This window comes from Symphalangus syndactylus, chromosome 5, assembly GCF_028878055.3.
Source record: "Symphalangus syndactylus isolate Jambi chromosome 5, NHGRI_mSymSyn1-v2.1_pri, whole genome shotgun sequence".
Classification (NCBI taxonomy): Eukaryota; Metazoa; Chordata; class Mammalia; order Primates; family Hylobatidae; genus Symphalangus; species Symphalangus syndactylus.
The window spans coordinates 24,930,092-24,951,822 of NC_072427.2; the positions used below are offsets into that span (position 1 = coordinate 24,930,092).

A 21,731-nucleotide genomic window follows, 5' to 3' on the forward strand; every position below is an offset into this window, starting at 1 on the left:
GGATATAGATTTTGTGCAATTACAGTGGAAATTCCTAAAGAGTATGTCTTGGAAGTTAAGGAAAATAGTTCTAAAATGAATCTGGAAAAGTAATCTAAGGAGGTTTTTGGAAAAGAAAAACAGTGTTGGTACCGGTGGTAGCTGGATAGCTGCACCTGGGTCCTCACACTTGTTTCCAACTGTTGGCACAATCGGATCCAGCCCCACCTAACCTCGCGCCCTCCACTGACTCTCCCCAGGAAGCTCCTGCTGCAAGCCTAGTGCTTCTCGGTGCCCAGTGACCACCTCACCCGCCCACTCCTGTCTTCGTCATTCCTTCCCACCTTTTCTCTACCTGATCAAACACCTACTACCTTTCAAGAGCTGACCTAAGTTCCTACTTCTCTAAGTAACCTTCTCAGATGACTTTTGCCTGCATTTACTTGTGTGTGTATGTGTGTGTGTGTGTGTGTGTGCGCGTGCGCTTATTAATATCTTTACTCATACACATTCATCTATCAGATTATTGAGATCTCCAACACATACTTTAAGCAAAAGACATTCAGAACAAGCAGACATTCTGTCCTTGCCATCTCCACAGCATCTGTCCAGATCACTTCTCATTAACAGGTCAGTAAATAAACTTTAAGTTGGATCTCTTCAAGTAACAGTGTTGTACTTAAGAAACAGCACCAAAAAGATCAGCACACAATTGAAGAGGACATCCTCTCTAGTATGAAGGCAGGGGCTCCCTGACATACTTTGTGTCAATCAAGGTGTCAGCCGTTATCCGTGGAGGCAATACAGGCATACCTGGGTTTGAATCCCATCTCCAACAGTTTCCAACCTTGTGACTGAGTAAATTTAGCCCTGTGAACCTAAGTGCTTTCATCTCTACAAGGTGGATAATAACAGAACTTGCCTCACAGAATTTTGATGAAGATTGAAGTATATTTGACAGGTAAAGTGATGAACAGTGTTTTGCGGGGAGAAAGTCCAGTGACTATTATAGGTACTAATGTTTACTGGCAAGATTGGGTGTCTGTGAGCACCAGCAAGCACTTCAGCTCCTGCCCACCCTGCCCTCGACCGCAGCTGGCTCCTGCTGCCTTCATGGTGACACCCACAGCTCGGGCCCTGTTGTTGAGGAATGCCTGTCTCCCTTCCCTAGCATCCCCAGGATAGCTCTGTCCCTGTTTGTCTACCCCACCTCTGTCCTTCCCTCTGAAGGGCCAGGATGAGAGCCCCTGGGATTGCAGGGCAGGTCCAGCCTTGGCAGAATCTGCTGGCTTACACCTGCCCATGCTGCCTTCCAAACATCTCTCAGGTACATCCACTAGCCGCCACTCCTTCTGGGTCCTCACCACTGCCATGTCTTGCCTAGACCGCAGCAGAAGCTTCCTAACCCCCTGCACTGTCTTTGCTTTTGCCTCCACAATGAAAACCATTCTCTACATGGCAGCCAGAAAGTGATTTTAAATCAGATCATGCTCTTCTTAAAGCCTTTCAGTGACTTTGCATCCCATTTAGAAGAAAACCCACCTCCTTACCACAGCCTCCCAGGTCCTGTCCCACCCCCATTTGTAACTCCCATGTGACTGCATGCTGCTCTTCTGCCACTTGCTGTGCTCCCACCACTCTGGTGGCCTTTCCGTCATTTGAGAATGTCATGCCCTTTCATACCTCCGGCCTTCTGCACTTGCTCTCTGTCTTGAACACTCTTTCCCTGACATATCCTCACCCTTCATTTCTCAGCTCAAATGTTGCGTCCTTACGCTGCCTTTCCCTTACCACCCTATCCAAAGTGGTCTTCCCTAGTTACACTCTAGCATCTCACTCTGTCTTTTTTCCCCCTTACTACAAATTATCACAATCTGAAACTACGTTGTGTGTACATATGTGGGCATGCTTGATCCTCTTCAATTCAGCATCATTAGGCCAACGCCTGGGAAAGGACAGAACTCCTTGAAGGCAGGGATTCCCATCTGTTTCATTCACTGCTGTTCTCCCAGCACCTAGAGTGGCATCTGGCCAGGGAGAACACTCAATAAGTGTACTTTGAATGAATGAGTATACGTTTAAGTGAAGGCAAACCTTACCGATCAGAATGGATGACTGTGCCTGATTTGGGGTCGATGACATGAACAATAACTCCACGGTGGCCCCAGCTCCTTTCAAAAAAATAGCCTCCTTCTGCCATGCCACCTGGGTGAAGGGTCTTGTTCAGAAATGTCCAGGAGAGCTTTTTCTGTCCATGCAACTCAAGAGTGCCTCCTCTACCAACCCCAATGTACTTCAGACCATAGTAAGGATCCGGCTGAATACCTTCATCAGCCCTGCAAGAGAAAACAGCTTCCCAAAGTTGGCTGACACATCTGTTTACTGGATACTGAACCCAGAGGGAACCTGGGAGTCACAGCTCAGCTCCCTGACCCCCTACCGTGGCCACCATAGAGCCAGTCACACTTTTATCACCTAAGGTCAGTAAAAATAACACTAGTGGCTGGGCTTGTGGCTCATGCCTGTCATCCCAGCACTTTGAGAGGCCGAGACGGGCAGATCACTTGAGGTCAGGAGTTCAAGACCAGCCTGGCCAACATGATGAAACTCCATCTCTACTAAAAATACAAGAATCAGCCAGGCATGGTGGAACACGCCTGTAGTTTCAGCTATTTGGGAGGCTGAGGCACCAGAATTGCTTGAACCAGGAGGCAGAGGTTGTGGTGAACTGAGATCATGCCACTGCACTCCAGCCTGGGCCACAGAGCAAGATTCCATCTCAAAACAACAACAACAACAATAACAACAAAAACGTTAGCAACCCAGTCTTCGTAAGCCAGACCAAAATAAAGCCCTCAGGGCCAAGCAGACGTGCCAATTATTAGTTCACAGGTTGGCACATTTTCCATTCAGTTCTAAGTGTTTTGTATTTTGGTCCATATCAGATGCGGAATCACCTGGACATGCACTGCATACCCTTGTGCATTCCTGGCTCTCACTTCTTAGCACTCTTAATTGTTTAAAGAAGGAACACAGCCAGGGGCAAGTACCACATGGAATTTTCCTGTATCTTGTCTATCGTAGCCTATTATATAAACACTTGCAGAGCCTCCCTGAACATGACACGATTGGAAGGTGGCTGAAAGGCTGGCAGGCCCGTCTCTAAAACAAGTACAGCATCCAGGCCACTATAAATAACATGCCTTATGGACTTCAGCTCTCCCAAATCGCCATGTCTGTCTTGTTCATGATCCCCATCTGGCAGGACAGAATGATTCCTATCTTACAGGCAAGCTTGCCCTCTTGCCTCTCTCTCTGTCTTGGGAAGTCTCCCTCTTGTCAGATCCATGGGTAGCATTTGATCTGTAGGAGTGGTCTACGCACCTTCCATACAAAATGATGGTGAAATTGCCCTGGAAAGGGCAGAGGGCACTCCCAGCATGCAGCTCTCCTCCGTTGTCAATCAGGATGTGCCGGGTTCGCAAAACAATCGGCTCATCGTGGTCTTTAATGACTAGCTTGCCTGAAGAGGTAGCATTGGGGGGAGGTTTAATAACACAGTATTAAGGGTAAGGTTATATCAAAGCCAAGGGCAGACTCCCTAAGCACTCCCAATCTCACCGGGGCAGGTAAAAAGGCATATCTTCCAAACATTTCTATACTTGGTGTACAAGTACAGTCATCCCTCAGTATCTGAAGGGAATTGGTTCCAGCACCTCCCAGATACCAAACTCCATGGATGTTCCAGTAGCTAATTAAATGGCATAGTATTTGCATATTTGCACCTAACCTATGCACATCCTCTCATATACTTGAAATCATCTCTAGATTGTTTATAATACCTAGTTCAATGTAAATACTGTATAAATAGTTGTTAAACTGTATTTTTAGGAAATAATGACAAGAAGAAATCTGTACATGTTTGGTACAGGTGCAAATATTTTGGAATATTTTCAATCTGGAATTGGTTGAATTCATGAGCAGAACCCACAGATATAGATGGCTGGCTGTAATTACTTTTCTATGCTCTCTCTTTGCAATGTGTAAATAATGCCTGTCTGGTCAAATGCCATCACTGCATGTACTGCATTCAATGACCAGGCCTCTGAAGGTAAGATAAACAGAATTACTCAAAACACTAATAAGGAGTTCCCTCTATAAATGTTCCTTTCACTAAGATTGGACCTCCGACAAGCCATTCCTAACAGCTCAGAGCTGATGGTTATCTCAAACAACCAAATGCCAACGTGAACCCAAAGCATGTGATGTTTATTCTGTCCATCTGAGCTCATAGCAACCTGCATCCTATCTGCTAAGCTCTGGGGCAGTGGATGGAAGAGGGAGCAGCAGAGAGAGATTGGCTTACCTCCCTCTGAGATGTGGATGGAATAGACCGTGGCAGAAGAGGTGAGCAGCAGTGTCTTGCCCTGGCCGATATGCACGTGGCGGTCTTGGTCATGGCCAGGGTTCCAGGGTTGCAACTCAGGGCTCTGGTCAGGGCACCCAGCAGCCACTACCAAGGACAGACAGATGTCACTGCTCCCATCTACCAGCTTCACCAAGCAAGAATGCTACAGGCCAAAAGGGGGGCTCCCATGCATCTTTAAGGCCCCTGCCTCTTCTCTCTTAGAGCTAAAAGCAAGACCTTAGAGAGCTGAGAGACCTCCTGACATAGGAGGCAGGAACCTTGGGGACCAGTCATATATTTCGCATGAATTCATCACATATCTGTGAATAAGTCACTTCCCTTTTCTGGGTTCAGTTTCCCCATTTACAAAATAAAGCGTAGACCAGATGGCTTCTCAGGACATTCCAAGCTCTGAAGTTATGCAATGATTTACCTAGACTACTCAGATTCCAAGACATTCTGTCTTCTGGAAAGCAACATTTGAATAGCTAATAAAGCTCTTTCCCTTTCTGCATGAGAATTAGACCTTTGGTTAATTTTCTAGCTCTGTTCCCCTGGAAACCTGAGAAAGATAGTATTATATAAATCGTTACCTAGCAACATTGTTTATAACAAAGTGACCCGATTGGTGAATATCATCTAAACTGGGAGGAACTACAGTTTATATTTATACATGGTAGAGATGTCACACTGTAGGCTTCCCTGAGTGCAGTGACTCTTATAATGGGACATTTTGCAAGAACCCTGAAAGTTACATCTATGGAGTTGCTACTGGCTCCAGTGGGGCATGAGGCTTCTAAGACACGGTGGTCTCCACACTTGTCCAGTTACAGTCTGATTTCCTCTCACCTGAGCTGTCACCTAGAGAACCAAAGAGAATAGCTTCTGGATGGCTGTCTGGAAGGCTGCCAGGACCACTCCCATGGAAGAGAGGAGGCTGATGCTGCTCTGATGGCATCTATGTTTCCTATTCTATATTTTCCAAAGCAGTCTGATGACCAGTGTGACATGTGGTCACCAGTGTGAATGTTTAGTTGAGCCTAAAAAGACCCAGGGTGGGTATTGCAGAGGCACTTCTCCCTAACCTCTTTAGAAGCACAGGAAGGAGTCTCAATGTTCACATGGCTAACAAGGCTTGGCCCGGCAGTGTCCTGAGGTGGGCTTGAGCGAGGAGGACTGGCACTGTCACAGAAACTGGAACAATCTCCATCAATAGCATGGAAAATCCAGAGGGAAACAGGTGGGAAGAGACAATGGACAAAACCAGACAAGAATGAACTGGCTCCAAGAACAAGCCCCAGTGCCCTCCTTTTTTCTGTGACCAGAGGGTGCTAAGTATGAAACAGTAGCTTTCAAATCAACCCGGGGTGGTGATGAGGAGGTGGGAAGGTGACGTGCAGGTAAGCTCATAGCAGGGCAAGGTTTCAGATGAGAAACTCTGGGGCAAGTACTGGAAGGAATGGAAGCAAGCTCACAGCTCAGGCCCTGCAGAAGGGAGCCTAGGAAAGGCTGTGTCTCTCGAGCAAAGAAGGTGCCATGAACCCTGGGAGGGATTCTGGCTTCAGTGCATGCTATGGTTTGGCTGTGTCCCCACCCAAATCTCATCTTGAATTGTAGCTCTCACAATTCCCATGTGTTGTGAGAGGGACCCAGTGGGATGTAATTGAATCATGGGGCGGTTTTCTCCATAGTGTTCTCGTGGTGGTGAATACGTCTCAGGAAATCTGATGGTTTTATCAGGGGAATTGCCTTTCACTTTGTTCTCATTTCCTCTTGTCCGCTGACCTGTAAGATGTGCTTTTCACTTCTACCATGATTGTGAGGCCTCCCCGGTCATGTGGAGCTGTGAGCCCATTAAACCTCTTTCTCTTTACAAATTATCCAGCCTCGGGTATGTCTTTATCAGCAGCGTGAAAACAGACTAATACAGTGCAATGACGGGCATGTCAGTTCTAAATGCTCCTTGATTTTTGTTCAGCTATCTCCAGAGTAAGAGTGTCTGTCCCATGTTTATATATGTCAAGGAAAACTGGAAGTTCCCCCTTCATCTGCACTCAACAAGCACCAGATAACGGACCCCACACCCACACTGAGTTGTCCTCTTTGCCCATCCGAAGGCAGCTACTGGCCCTTCTCTTCTCTGCAAAGCAGAGTGTAGGCACTCAGTGTCCGCTTGCTGGGTCTCATCCTCATCCCCGCTTCCAGCCCCATAACAACCCTCCTCTAGGCTCCCTCTGCCTTGCTGTCAGCCCTAGTGCAGGCTTTGGATCTCTTTCATTAAGAAAAGAATTTCACGTTTTTTGGAGTTTCACCAAAGTAGCTCCTCCAGCTATTGTAAATGTCAAGGGGCTCAAGCAGTGGCAACAAAAGGAAAAAATGGGGGAAGACGTGGGCTTGCTCATCAGTGGACTTTCCATTTTAATGTAGGAGCAGAGTCGCCAGTGGTGGGGTGGGCTCTCTGCGGTGATACTGAGCAGCCAAGGATGGTCATGAAGGCTGGGCTGTGAAACTCACTGCTGGTTTTATCTCCAGACGGGGTCAGGTGCTTGGCTGGCTTCCAGTAGGGGCCAGTCAGAGGCCCTGGGCTGCCTTCCAGCAAGTCCTGGACGAGAGTGTCAGGCTCCAAGGTGGTGAATTCCCAGCCACGTGGGGAACATATGTGGCCAACTGAGGATCCCAGTGGTCCAGGCAAGGAGCCAAGAATATGCTGGGAAGGAGCCATTGCAACTCCACTGGACAAAGCCTTGCAGCCTCGTAGTCCGCATCTGCCAGGACAATCCTGACTATTCTTTTCACTCTCCAAGTGCAGGAGTTTGCATAGACTTTGCATCTGGATTTGGAGGTGGTCAGTCTGACCTGTGTGAGCATACATCCCAGCTCTCCAGAAGCTCTGACACCACGGCTAAAGCACAGCAGGTGCAAGATTGGCCTTGAATGGACACTCCTTTTTTGGAGCTGGACATTTTCCTCTCGGTGAAGGCCAGTGTCAGTGGCTTTTCATTTGTATGAATCAGAAAGTGTCTAAAGAGGGCCAGGGCTTTTGCTGAACTATCACCATGGAAACCACCCTCACTTTTCCAGGAGGGGCCACTAGAAGCGGGATTGAGAGGGAGTGCAAGCCCGACCTACTTGGAGCATGAATAGCAAGGGTTGGCTTCTACATCCCTCTGACATCAGAGAAAAGCACAGGCCAGAGGGAACCAGAGGCTCAGCCCCTTTCCACATGGCTGATATGCAAACAGCAAGAGAGGTGCCAGGATGCAGGAAGAAATAATCAAGGGAAGTACCTGAGGGTACCTCTCCAAGGTGGATCACTTTTAGGGTAAGTCACCCTAAAAGATAAACCCAAACCCAGTTCCTGGCACAGAGTCAATGCTTGCTTTGTGTTTGTTAATTGAATAAATGAAAGAAAGATAAATGAATGAATTCAGGTAATATAGCCAATTATTGCCTGGAAAGTTAAAATAAGGACTACTGGCTGGGCATGGTGGCTCACACCTGTAATCCCAGCACTTTGGGAGACCAAGGCTGGAGGATCCCTTGAGCCTAGGAGTTTGAGACTAGCCTGGACAACACAGTGGGACACTGTCTCTACTAAAAAATTTAAAAAATAGCCAGGCATGGTGGTGTGCACCTGTGGTCCCAGCTACTAGGGAGGCTAATCTGAGAGAATCTTTTGAGCCCAGGAGGTAGAGGCTGCAGTGAACCATGATCATATCCACTGCACTCCAGCTTAGGCAACAGAGTGAGACCCTATCTCAAAAAAAAAAAAAGCTACTTGCTATGTCCCCTAAGGATCAGAAAGATTCTTCAAAAAATCACAGTGAAGGAATTTCACTAGTTATCAATTATTTTCTTCTATCAATGGGTTGATAAAAACAAAATATAAATTCAATGTAAGGTTCTTTATTCTTATAGAAAAGCATCAAACTCAATGGACATAAAAATAGCATTAATACAAGAGCAATCAATGGTGATGATAATATTGCAGCACTAAACCCCCATTTGAAATTTAAAAATTGTCCCTGTCTCTCACTGTCTTCTGTCCCAAGTTTGGATTATCTGATCAGTGTTTCCTGTAGCCCAGGGAAACTTACCTTACACTTCTAGATGTTAATTGAAAATCACTTGAAGAAAAAGCTGACAATGTTGAGATAGAAAAATAGATCTAAACCTGGCTTAGAGCATTAGGACTGAAAAGTACTTTAATGTACCCAGATCTTATGACACCAAAGCAGGAAGGGAGCATTGAGACCAGGTGGTCCAGACAGAGTTGGAAAGATATCTCTCAGATATGTGTTTTTTTTTTTTTTTTTTTTAACAGCCTCTTAGAGTGGCTTGTACATGTTGAATTCACTGGTAACATTTAAAAACCAGGGAGATTTTACATAAAGCTCTAGATGTCTGGCTTCTCTTAAAAATTCAGATCCTGTAAAAGGGGACCCACCTTCCCACAGTAGCAACTGGCTAGAACTGAGAACAGTGTTTCCCTTTAGAAGGGCCTCAGTTCTCCAGTTGACCACAGTCCCTACCTGGTCAGCTTCACTCATTTGTATCGGGTGCCTGGCTCCTGTAGGCACTGAGTTTGCAATCCCTGATTCTAGTCCAACCCCTTCATTTTGTGGATGATGAAACTGAAGCCCAGGATGAAACGTGCCGGAGACCAAGGAGTTTAGTAAGGTCGGGCCAAGGCCCAGGCACCCTGACCCACTCCCATGGCTCCTTCTCCTGGCTCCCCCAACAGCAGCCTTGCTCCAGTGAGGGGCCGTGCCTTCCATGCTGAGATACAGAGGTCCATCTGTTTGCAGTGCTCACCTGTGGATGTGGCCCCAGGGAAGTAGGTCAGAGTGAGCCAGCTGACGGTCAGCATGGCCTTGAAGGAGAAGTCCTGCCTCCCAGCAGCTCCCATCCTGGCAGCGTCCTCCCTGAAAGAGAAGCACACAGAGTCAGACATGCAGCCTTGGCAGGCTGGAGTCAGTATACAGGGCCGACATGGAGACAGACAGAGCCACATGCACACGCACAGACACGGGACAGGCAGTGCCAGAATGGGCACACTCCAGCCAGCCCACACTCCAGTGCGGCGTCCTCACCAGTGGCTTCCCCAGCTGCCACAACTCAAGGCCGGGCAGATTGGGGCATGAAAATCCTACCGTTGTCCTGCAGCTCAGAGACCGAGTGACGGGTGGAATTTCATCCTTGGCACTCAAAACTCCCTCCCCTCCAGAATGAAGCTTTTTTCTTAAGAAACAGAGCAGAACAAAAATACTCCCACTGAACATGAGCTGGGAATTAGATTCCACCAACTCGCTGTGTGATCTCAGATGATCTGTTTAATCTCTCTGGATCTCAGTTTTCTAACCTTTAAAATGAGGGTGTGGACTGGCTGATTTCTAACCTTTACATTATCAGTCTATGCTTCTAATCCAGTCCTGGATAATAATATTGGAAACATAAATATAGATGCCCACATGTTATAAGCCCTCTTCTTATCTATCTAGGAGGAAGATGTGGCAAAGATAGCTAATTGTCCCCAATATTCGTTTTCTTCTCCTTCCTCAGTAACAGAATCCCTGGTTTTTATCTGGGCACATGGCTACCTAGAATAAAGATTACATTCTTCAGTCTCCCTTGCATTAGTTGTGGCCTTGGAATTCAGCTCTGGCCAATATAGCAGAAGTGTAGTGTTTGAATTCCAGGAAATTCTCTTAAAGGAAGGACAGAGAGACTTTCTTCTCTCTCTTCTCCTTCCTGCTAGCTGGAAGGAAGATGTGATGGCTGGATTTTCAACAGCTATCTTGGGCCATATAGTAGGAGCCATGCATGCACTGAGGATGCCAATGCAAGCAGAGAGAAAACTTAGGCCCTGACCCTGTGTAGAACCAAAATACTCTAGATGATGGACTCATTTTATTGAGAGAGAATTAAGTTATTTTATTATTTTATTTTATTAAGACACAGTCTTGCTGTGTCACCCAGGCTAGAGTGTAGTGGCAGGATCTTGGCTCGCTGCAACTCCCACCTCCTGGGTTCCAGCAATTCTCCTGCCTCAGCCTCCCCAGTAGTTGGGATTGCAGGCATGCACCACCACACCAGGCTAATTTTTGTATTTTTAGTAGAGACACCATTTCACCATGTTGGCCAGGTTGGTCTCAAACTCCTGACCTCAAGTGATCCCAAAGTGTTGGGATTACAGGCGTGAGCCACCATACCCCGCCTGAATTAAACTTCTAGTTTATTAAACTTTGATTTTATTTAAGCCACTGTTATTTGTTTTCCTTTTACTCATATAGAAGTTTACTATGGGAATCTGTCTAGGTAAACCTCGAGACAGGAACTTAATAAAGGAAAAGATGTGGGATTTCCTTTTCAGGCTATAATATCACTTGGAGAGATGTCTGTGCAAGCCCTCTGTAGCACACATAGAGAACTTAGATGGGCTTTGGGGGTGGCCAGCTTCAGCTTCTATGCCATCTCCCCAATTCCTCCTCTGAATATGACTGTAGTTGTGCCCAGGAAGAAACAGATACTCTCCCACACTGAGAAAAGGGCCAAAATCTATCTCACCCGGCCCAGGCTCCTCCCTTTGAATCAGCTCAGTGAAAAATCTGATCACCCCTGACCTTTCGGTTCAAAGTGAAGCTCTTTGTGTGAGTTCAGCGAGTTGGGACAGGCAAGGGGACTGAAAGGAGCACACTGGGACCGCTGCCTGGGACCTCCCACACAGGTGTGCTTGGGAGGCCGGGGGAGGGAGGACATGATACTCCCAGAATCAATGGCGGCTGTGTCCTCTTAACAGCCACCCTGCCTGACCCAAGCCTGCTCTGCTGAAAACAACAGGGCCCATCCTAGTCACTTCAGCCAGATTGCTGAAGTCATGAATCACAGCATCTGGGAATGGCTCCTTTCCCATGGCCCCCAGAAGAGGAGTGCTCCATTTCATGCTCCTTGCAAGAGAAAGAAGGGAACACCAGGAATAGGAGCATTTCATGGTCCTCATGGAAAAAACAGAACCCTGGTCTCAGGTCTCCACCAGTTTAGAAAAACCAAAGGTATGAATAGTTTGCTGTCTGCTGCCAAAGGGCCCCAAATCATCATGGCTTCAGAGGAGCCCTTCCTTGGTAAAGGAAGATGACAGGCAGCAAGGTTGGAGGCGGCAGGGTATGGGAGGTAGGCTGGGTGGGGACATCCCTCCTGCCCTAACTTGTTGGGTGACCCTCATTAAGACATTGCCTTCTGCGGACCTCAGACTTCCCAGGTACCAAGTGGGGAGTTTGGTGACATGGACACTGAAGCTCTGACATCTTCTAATTATATCACAGGTGATTTCAAAGACCAAAAAAGAATCACTTTCTGGATAAATGCAAAAATAATTCCACATGGAGGAATATGCTCAACCCCCTTTTCCTAACATTTGTGAGCCCTTCTGCTATGTCTCAGAGCCAGCTGTCTAAGCCACTGGGGGCAGGGAGATTGCCCCTGTCCAAAGAGGCTAATCTCACATTGCTGAGCAAGGGGTCATCCGTGCCTTCTTGCCCCTAAGTGGCTTCCAGTGCCTGAAGACACATGTCCCGAGAAACATTCCATTGAAGTGAATCCTAAAAGATTCCCAAATTTCTCTTGGGAATTCTTTCACCAAGGGAGGACAGCATTCTCCATTGGCCATTAAAAGCTTCCTGGCAACAAGAACTGGGATTCCGCTTCTTAGCTGGCAAGATAGTCCTGAAACAGTTTCCAGCTGTTGAAGGCCTCAGAAGAGTGCATGTTAGCTAACAATGCTGGAAGTCTCTGCAGGAAGCTGTTAGCTGGAGACTGGTTGACCGCTGTCCTCACTGGGTTAGAGGCCTGCTCAGAGATCGAGCCATGAGGACCTGAGCTGGCCTGTCCCTTCAAGGGTGCAGCAAACTCCTTCAGCAGAGCCCGTGCAGAAGAAAATGCAGGCACCCTTTTCCGAAAGCCAGCACTTTGGGATACTCCACAAGTCTTCACAATAACAAGCTAAAATTTTCCAGAAGCTCAGCTGCCCCCAAGTCCAACTGCTGCTCAGTCCCCGTGGTTGCTGGGCTTCACAGGGTCAAGAGACACAAGAGCAAAAGCAGGGGCAGGAGGCATTGCTTGCTGGCGTCGCTCTCTGCTTCTCCTCACTGCCATTGCTCACCGGGCACCTGAGTCTCTGCTCTCCCTTCAGGTAGCCCCAGGCCCAGCCGCACCAGAGTCCAGGGCTTGTCACCTGCAGAGCAAGGGGAGACAGGGGAAGAGGAGCCAAGTGTTAACAGGAGCCTCCAGAGGGGCTGCAGAGCAAGGCATTCCCATGGCATCCTCAACCTCATGGGGATGAGGATTCCTGCTGCCCAGAGAGGGTACAGAAGCTAGGATCTTTTCTAGGGATTATTGGAAGAAGAGGGAGCAGGAGGTAAGAGAAAGGGTCAGTTTAAGCTGTGAGGCAGGAGGCGAGATGAGACCTGCAGGGTGACCTGGAAGTTCCTGGGATAAGACAGCAGAGGGACAGCCATCCCCATCCCTACCCACCCTGCATGATGTGATTCTTGCTTTAGGCAAACCTAGGCAAGGTTCAGCTCAGTGACTAGCAGGACGGTGGGGTAGTCAGGAGCAGGAGCTCCAGAGTCTGTCATCCCAGCCATGCAGCTCACATGGAGGGTGCCATCTGGACACCTGTACCCCATTTAAAAGTCTGTAATGCTGAGATGATGCACTGTAAATTCCAGGGTCACTGAGAATCAAGAGACACTGACCCGTGGTCAGTGCTCAAGCCATGAGGGCTCGTGGTTTCAAGGACAGTCCGTGGCATGAGAGAAGAGATGGGAGATGGGACCTGAAAATCTGGGTTTGAATTCCAACTCTGGCTCTCATCAGCTGTGTGACCTCCGGCAGCCCATTCAATCTCTCTGTGCCTTCTCATTGTGAACATGGGAATAATACTACTACTGATAACCATGAGTTATTGTTGTGAGGGTCAACTGAGATATACTAACTTGAAAAACGTCAACTCATATATATCACTGGTCTCTGGAGTAGGAGCTTTGGGAGGTACAGAGAGGAATCGGATGTGAATCCTGCCTCTCGAGTATCTTACTGGCAAGAGGAGAGAGAGGCAAGTACACAAGGAACTGCACTCCCAAATGGCAAGCCGCTATCTTCTTAGGCAAAGGAAAATAAAGAGATGGTACCATTGACAGGATAGCACAATCTAGATAGTCACTCCTTGCTTCACTTAGCAAAGTTCAAGGGAAATATTTTATTTGAGCCTAATGACTCTGGACACTTCCCTTAAAATGACATATGAGAATATAAGTCATTTTTTCTCCTGTTGAGAGGTGGCAGGCTTTGGAATCAATACCACACCCTTGTGAATTTTCTGGGCACAGTTTTGTTTAGGCTTATATGTCACTTAATGGTTATATATCTGTTATGGGCTGAACTGTGCACTCCCCAAATTCATATGTGGAAATCTTGTCCCCCAGTACCTCAGAATGTGACTGTATTTGGAGACAGGACCTTTAAAGAGGTAACTAAGGTAAAATGAGGTCATATGGGTGGGCCCTAATCCAATATGACTGGTGTCCTCATAAGAAGAGGAGACTAGGATGCAGACACAAAGGGGAGACCATGTAAAGAGACAGGGAGAAGACAGCCATCTACAAGCCAAGGAGAGAGGTTTCAGAAGAAGCCAACCCTCCTGACACCTCGATCTCAGACTTCTAGCCTCCAGAACTATGAGCAAATACATTTCTGTTGTTGAATTCACCCAGTCCATGCTACTTTGTTATGGCAGCCCTAGCAAACTAATACAGCATCCTCGAGTAAATCACCTAGCTTTTCTGAAGCCGACAGGTTTCTCACCTGTAATGACAATAGTAATAACTGAAGCAAACACTACCAGGGTCCTGTTAGGTGCGAGGCACTGCTTTATGCACTTTTCATATATTGACTAATTTACTATCTCAAAGCAATACTCTGAGCTAGGTATCATTATTATCTATAGTTTATGGATGGGGAAACTGAGGCACAAAGTATATAACTTGCCCAAGGTCACACAGGAAGTAGGTGACAAAGTTCAAAGCCTGCCTTTCTTCTCCAGAAGTTGTGCTTCTAAGGATTAAACTATTTGCAGTATAATCTCAGGATCTCAGAATACGGGTGCTGGTAGGAATATGAGAGATTATAGAGCCAGCACTTCTCAAACTTCAGTGTGCACCTGTTTCCCCAGGAAACTTGCTAAGAAATGCAGATTCTGATTCTGTAGGTCTTGCTGAGAAATGCAGATTCTGATTCTGTAGGTCTGGGTTGGGGGCTGAGGTGTTGCCAAGGGTTACAGAGCTAGTAGGTGGCTTAGTCAGGATTTGAACCCAGGTGGTCTGGCTCCAGAACCCACATTCTATAAAATGGGAACAATAACACCACTCCCTGCCTATCTCTCACCCAGGTTTACTGGGAAGAGTAAATGCTTGATTTGAGCCATTTCTCTGCCCCTGGTAGACAAAATAATGATCTTGAAATCAAGCCTGGGTGAGCTTGGGGGAAGGTGGGCAAGAATCTCCCTCCAGCTTTCTTGTGGTGGCCAGGGAAGCTTCTATGTTTCCCCCTTCCTTTGTGACCTAGGTTTCTTGTTCATGGACTCTTAAATCCATGCCACGGCTCCTGGAGGACTGGATCGCCTGCACAGGGTCCACTAAGATCCTTTTCTTGCCAAGGACCGAAAAGTGCACCTTTGTGGACACCAGAAACCACAGAAACAGGAAAGCAGAGCTCAGAGATCTTGTTCACACAGGACAGAAATCTTCCCTGACAAATTGTGATGCAGAAACCCTTCTCTGACATTGCCCAGTAAGAGCCTTGTCCTCCTCTCCTGGGTCAGGTAAGGGGCAGCCAAATACACCGCACCCCCCATGCCCCACTGCCTCCATCTGCCACTTATTCCTCCCCAGGCCCAGCTGTCTCCTGACAGAGAAATGCATCTCTCTGGTCACTTGGTCCTGACACAGTATCCCTAGAGAGAAGGAAGTGGGAGACAGAACAATCCAAGCACCCCTCTGGATCACAGATAAACACAGGAAGAGTCCCAAGCCAGGGGGAACTTCCAGCAGCCCTGAGCTCCCTCCTGCCAGCCCTTTCTCAGAGGGCTTGCTGTCAAAGCACAGTCTCCTTAGACAGGATGTGTGGGACTGCTGTGCAGGGAGCCCAGGGACAGGGCACCCCGGCCTGCATCCTTGGAGAGAAGCACTTAGAAAACCCTTTGCCTCTGCAGATCGGGGCATCCCACGATGCTGCAAGAAACTTGTTTCTCTGGCATGAGTTACTTTTACCTTTTGAAAAACACACCTGCCCAGACCTCTCCCATTGCTGCGAAGACCAAAAACCCTAGAGGCCCTCCAAAGCCTGGTCTCTCTTCCAGAAACTGTGCTTCTAATTCCTAAAAATAAAACATCTTGTAGTTTAGCTTCAGGCTCACAGAAGTTAGGAGCTGAAATAAGACACCTATTCCAGCACGCACTTTCTTATGCCTATCAATGTAGGGGAGGGGACTTGTTAAAATGCAGATTCTGATAGGGCAGGTCTGGGGTAGGGTCTGATTCTGCATTTCTAACAAACTCCCAGGGGAGGCTGTTGCTGCTGGTTGGTGGACCATGCTTTAAGCAGCAAGGATCTAGTTCATCCCCGCCCTCCCCATTTTACAGATTTGTAAACTGAGGCCCACAGAGTAGAAGAGAATTGCTCATGTTGATTAGGAGCAACTAAATGGAAACCTGAACCAGTATCTGATAGGGGAATTGCTATCTGAGCTCAAGTTACGGTACATGTCATCTTCTCTGTCACTCTGCTTGCTTGGGAGGAGGAAGGGCGAGAGAGGGGAAGACTAGGCCTATTTATTCCTTCTTCTGTTTCTATTGAGGCAACACTTAAAATCATTATTTGGATAGTAAACACATGCCTTGGGTACCTATTATGTATCCATAGAGTCTTTTTTTTTTTTTTTTTTTTTTTAAACAGAGTTTTGTTCTTGTTGCCCAGGCTGGAGTACAATGGTGCGATCTCGGCTCACTGCAACCTCTGCCTCCCGGGTTCATGCCATTCTCCTGCCTCAGCCTCCCAAGTAGCTGGGATTACAGGAATGTGCCACCACACCTGGCTTATTTAATTTATTTATTTATTTTTGAGACAGAGTCTCGCTCTGTCACCTAGGCTGGAGTGCAGTGGCACCATCTTGGCTCACTGCAACCTCCGCCTCCTGGGTTCAAGCAATTCTCTGCCTCAGCCTTCCCAGTAGCTGGGATTACAGGCGCCCACCACCATGCCTGGCTATTTTTTTTGTATTTTTAGTAGACATGGGGTTTCACCATGTTGGTCAGGCTGGTCTTGATCTCCTGACCTCAAGTGATCCATCTGCCTCGGCCTCCCAAAGTGCTGGGATGACAGGCATGAGCCAACGTGCCCAGCCAAGAGTCTTAAATTATCTTTTTCCTAAAATACATTGATATGGGAAATTTCCAATGGGGAACCCCCTACAGAGACAAAGAGGAGAGATGCTACAGTTCCCTGTGATAACAGAAATTCACCCTCACGGACTCACTCTATCTCCAAGCATGGCAGAGTGAATCCCGTTTGATCCTGCCGTGCCATCAAGTCCAAATCCCTCCTCACCCCACCAATCAGCTGTAGGGGAGGGATGGTTCCAAAGCCTTTGGCAATTGCAGTTGGGAGAAATGTAGCTCTGAAACTATTTAACATCCTCCTATTCATTCAGCTCACATTGTTACCTTGTGGGTGGCTACTACACTGGTGCTGGGGGAAAAGGAAAGTAAGATCCCCACCCTCAAGGATCCCCCAGTCCCATCCCCCGGTGCAAGAGGCACTGAAATCTAAATAACGCACATGACCCTCCCAGCAAACCAGATATGTCCTAATGAAAAGTCAACCTGGGGGAGGGAGCCAAGATGGTGGAATAGGAACAGCTCCGGTCTACAGCTCCCAGCATGAGCAACGCAGAAGACAGGTGATTTCTGCATTTCCATCTGAGGTACTGGGTTCATCTCACTAGGGAGTGCCAGACAGTGGGCGCAGGACAGTGGGTGCAGCGCACTGTGCATGAGCCAAAGCAGGGCGAGGCATTGCCTCACTCGGGAAGCGCAAGGGGTCAGGGAGTTCCCTTTCCTAGTCAAAGAAAGGGGTGACAGACGGCACCTGGAAAATCGGGTCACTCCCACCCTAATACTGCGCTTTTCCGACAGGCTTAAAAAATGGCACACCAGGATATTATATCCTGCATCTGGCTTGGAGGGTCCTATGCCCACGGAGTCTCGCTGATTGCTAGCACGGCAGTCTGAGATCAAACTGCAAGGTGGCAGTGAGGCTGGGGGAGGGGCGCCCGCCATTGCCCAGGCTTGCTTAGGTAAATGAAGCAGCCGGGAAGATTGAACTGAGTGGAGCCTGCCACAGCTCAAAGATGCCTGCCTGCCTCTGTAGGCTCCACCTCTGGGGGCAGGGCACAGACAAGCAAAAAGACAGCAGTAACCTCTGCAGACTTAAATGTCCCTGTATGACAGCTTTGAAGAGAGTAGTGGTTCTCCCAGCACGCAGCTGGAGATCTGAGAACGGACAGACTGCCTCCTCAAGTGGGTCCCTGACCACTGACCCCCAAGCAGCCTAACTGGGAGGCACCCCCAAGTAGGGGCAGACTGACACCTCACACGACCGGGTACTCCTCTGAGACAAAACGTCCAGAGGAACTATCAGGCAGCAGCATTCGCGGTTCACGAAAATCCGCTGTTCTGCAGCCACCGCTGCTGAGACCCAGGCAAACAGGGTCTGGAGTGGACCTCTAGCAAACTCCAACAGACCTGCAGCTGAGGGTCCTGTCTGTTAGAAGGAAAACTAACAAACAGAAAGGACGTCCACACCAAAAACCCATCTGTACATCACCATCATCAAAGACCAAAAGCAGATAAAACCACAAAGATGGGGAAAAAACAGAGCAGAAAAACTGGAAATTCTAAAAAGCAGAGTGCCTCTCCTCCTCCAAAGGAATGCAGTTCCTCACCAGCAACAGAACAAAGCTGGATGGAGAATGACTTTGATGAGTTGAGAGAAGAAGGCTTCAGACAATTAAACTACTCCGAGCTACAGGAGGAAATTCAAACCAAAGGCAAAGAAGTTAAAAACTTTGAAAAAAATTTAGACGAATGTATAACTAGAATAACCAATACAGAGAAGTGCTTAAAGGAGCTGATGGAACTGAAAGCCAAGGCTCAAGAACTACGTGAAGAATGCAGAAGCCTCAGGAGCCAATGTGATCAACTGGAAGAAAGGGTATAAGTGATGGAAGATGGCCAGGCACGGTGGCTCACGCTTGTAATCCCAGCACTTTGGGAGGCCGAGGCGGGCGGATCACGAGGTCAGGAGATCGAGACCACGGTGAAACCCCGTCTCTACTAAAAAATACAAAAAATTAGCCGGGCGCGGTGGCGGGCGCCTGTAGTCCCAGCTACTCGGAGAGGCTGAGGCAGGAGAATGGCGTGAACCCGGGAGGCAGAGCTTGCAGTGAGCCGAGATTGCACCACTGCACTCCAGCCCGGGCGACAGAGCGAGACTCTGTCTCAAAAAAAAAAAAAAAAAAAAAAAAAACAAGTGATGGAAGATGAAATGAATGAAATGAAGAGAGAAGGGAAGTTTAGAGAAAAAAGAATAAAAAGAAACGAACAAAGCCTCCAAGAAATATGGGACTATGTGAAAAGACCAAATCTATGTCTCATTGGTGTACCTGAAAGTGACAGGGAGAATGGAGCCAAGTTGGAAAACACTCTGCAGGATATTATCCAGGAGAACTTCCCCAATCTAGCAAGGCAGGCCAACATTCAGATTCAGGAAATACAGAGAATGCCACAAAGATACTCCTCGAGAAGGGCAACTCCAAGACACATAATTGTCAGATTCACCAAAGTTGAAATGAAGGAAAAAATGTTAAGAGCAGCCAGAGAGAAAGGTGGGGCTACCCACAAAGGGAAGCCCATCAGACTAACAGCGGATCTCTCGGCAGAAACTCTACAAGCCAGAAGAGAGTGGGGGCCAATATTCAACATTCTTAAAGAAAAGAATTTTCAACCCAGAATTTCATATCCAGCCAAACTAAGCTTCATAAGTGAAGGAGAAATAAAATACTTTACAGAAAAGCAAATGCTGAGAGATTTTGTTACCACCAGGCCTGCCCTAAAAGAGCTCCTGAAGGAAGCACTAAACATGGAAAGGAACAACCGGTACCAGCCATTGCAAAAACATGCCAAATTGTAAAGATCATCGAGGCTAGGAAGAAACTGCATCAACTAACGAGCAAAATAACCAGCTAACATCATAATGACAGGATCAAATTCACACATAACAATATTAACTTTAAATGTAAATGGACTAAATGCTCCCATTAAAAGACACAGACTGACAAATTGGATAAAGAGTCAAGACCCATCAGTGTGCTGTAGTCAGGAAACCTATCTCAAGTGCAGAGACACACATAGGCTCAAAATAAAAGGATGGAGGAAGATCTACCAAGCAACTGGAAAACAAAAAAAGGCAGGGGTTGCAATCCTAGTCTCTGATAAAACAGACTTTAAACCAACAAAGATCAAAAGAGACAAAGAAGGCCATTACAGAATGGTAAAGGGATCAATTCAACAAGAAGAGCTAACTATCCTAAATATATATGCACCCAATATAGGAGCACCCAGATTCATAAAGCAAGTCCTGAGTGACCTACAGACTTACTCCCACACAATAATAATGGGAGACTTTAACACCCCACTGTCAACATTAGACAGATCAATGAGACAGAAAGCTAACAAGGATACCCAGGAATTGAACTCAGCTCTGCACCAAGCGGACCTAATAGACGTCTACAGAACTCTCCACCCCAAATCAACAGAATATAGATTTTTTTCAGCACCACACCACACCTATTCCAAAATTGACCACATAGTTGGAAGTAAAGCTCTCCTTAGCAAATGTAAAAGAACAGAAATTATAACAAACTGTCTGTCAGACCACAGTGCAATCAAACTAGAACTCAGGATTAAGAAACTCACTCAAAACTGCTCAACTACATGGAAACTGAACAACCTACTCCTGAATGACTACTGGGTACATAACGAAATGAAGGCAGAAATAAAGATGTTCTTTGAAACCAAAGAGAACAAAGACACAACATACCAGAATCTCTGGGACACATTCAAAGCAGTGTGTAGAGGGAAATTTATAGCACTAAATGCCCACAAGAGAAAGCAGGAAAGATCCAAAATTGACACCCTAACATCACAATTAAAAGAACTAGAAAAGCAAGAGCAAACACATTCCAAAGCTAGCAGAAGGCAAGAAATAACTAAAATCAGAGCAGAACTGAAGGAAATAGAGACACAAAAAACCCTTCAAAAAATTAATGAATCCAGGAGCTGGTTTTTTGAAAAGATCAACAAAATCGATAGACTGCTAACAAGACTAATAAAGAAGAAAAGAGAGAAGAATCAAATAGATGCAATAAAAAATGATAAAGGGGACATCACCACCGATCCCACAGAAATACAAACTACCATCAGAGAATACTACAAACACCTCTACGCAAATAAACTAGAAAATCTAGAAGAAATGGATAAATTCCTCGACACATACACCCTCCCAAGACTAAACCAGGAAGAAGTTGAATCTCTGAATAGACCAGTAACAGGCTCTGAAATTGTGGCAATAATCAATAGCTTACCAACCAAAAAGAGTCCAGGGCCAGATGGATTCACAGCCAAATTCTAACAGAGGTACAAGGAGGAATTGGTACCATTCCTTCTGAAACTATTCCAATCAATAGAAAATGAGGGAATCTTCCCTAACTCATTTTATGAGGCCAGCATCATCCTGATGCCAAAGCCTGGCAGAGACACAACCAAAAAAGAGAATTTTAGACCAATATCCTTGATGAACATTGATGCAAAAATCCTCAATAAAATACTGGCAAACCGAATCCAGCAGCACATCAAAAAGCTTATACACCATGATCAAATGGGCTTCATCCCTGGGATGCAAGGCTGGTTCAACATATGCAAATCAATAAATGTAATCCAGCATATAAACAGAACCAAAGATAAAAACCACATGATTATCTCAATAGACGCAGAAAAGGCCTTTGACAAAATTCAACAACCCTTCATGCTAAAAACTCTCAATAAATTAGGTATTGATTTGACGTATCTCAAAATAATAAGAGCTATCTATGACAAACCCACAGCCAATATCATACTGAATGGGCAAAAACTTGAAGCATTCCCTTTGAAAACTGGCACAAGACAGGGATGCC

The 21,731-nt window shown here is 46.8% G+C and overlaps 1 protein-coding gene across 8 annotated transcripts in view; it reads right to left on the reverse strand.

Moving 5' to 3' along the window:
* The window catches only part of CEMIP (cell migration inducing hyaluronidase 1), a 179,021-nt gene that overhangs the window by 68,234 nt on the left and 89,056 nt on the right, over positions 1-21,731 (reverse strand). For 6 of the 8 annotated variants that reach the window (XM_063638629.1, XM_063638627.1, XM_063638628.1 and 3 more), the window contains 4 exons: positions 9,203-12,617; positions 4,346-4,492; positions 3,364-3,502; positions 2,079-2,315 (listed from right to left, as the gene is read on the reverse strand). In XM_063638629.1, coding sequence (XP_063494699.1) covers positions 2,079-2,315; positions 3,364-3,502; positions 4,346-4,492; positions 9,203-9,401 — 722 coding nt within the window. In that variant the 5' untranslated portion in view covers positions 9,402-12,617. The remainder of the gene's footprint in view (positions 1-2,078; positions 2,316-3,363; positions 3,503-4,345; positions 4,493-9,202; positions 12,618-21,731) is intronic. The other 2 variants (XM_055277471.2, XM_055277473.2) reach the window with 1 other exon arrangement.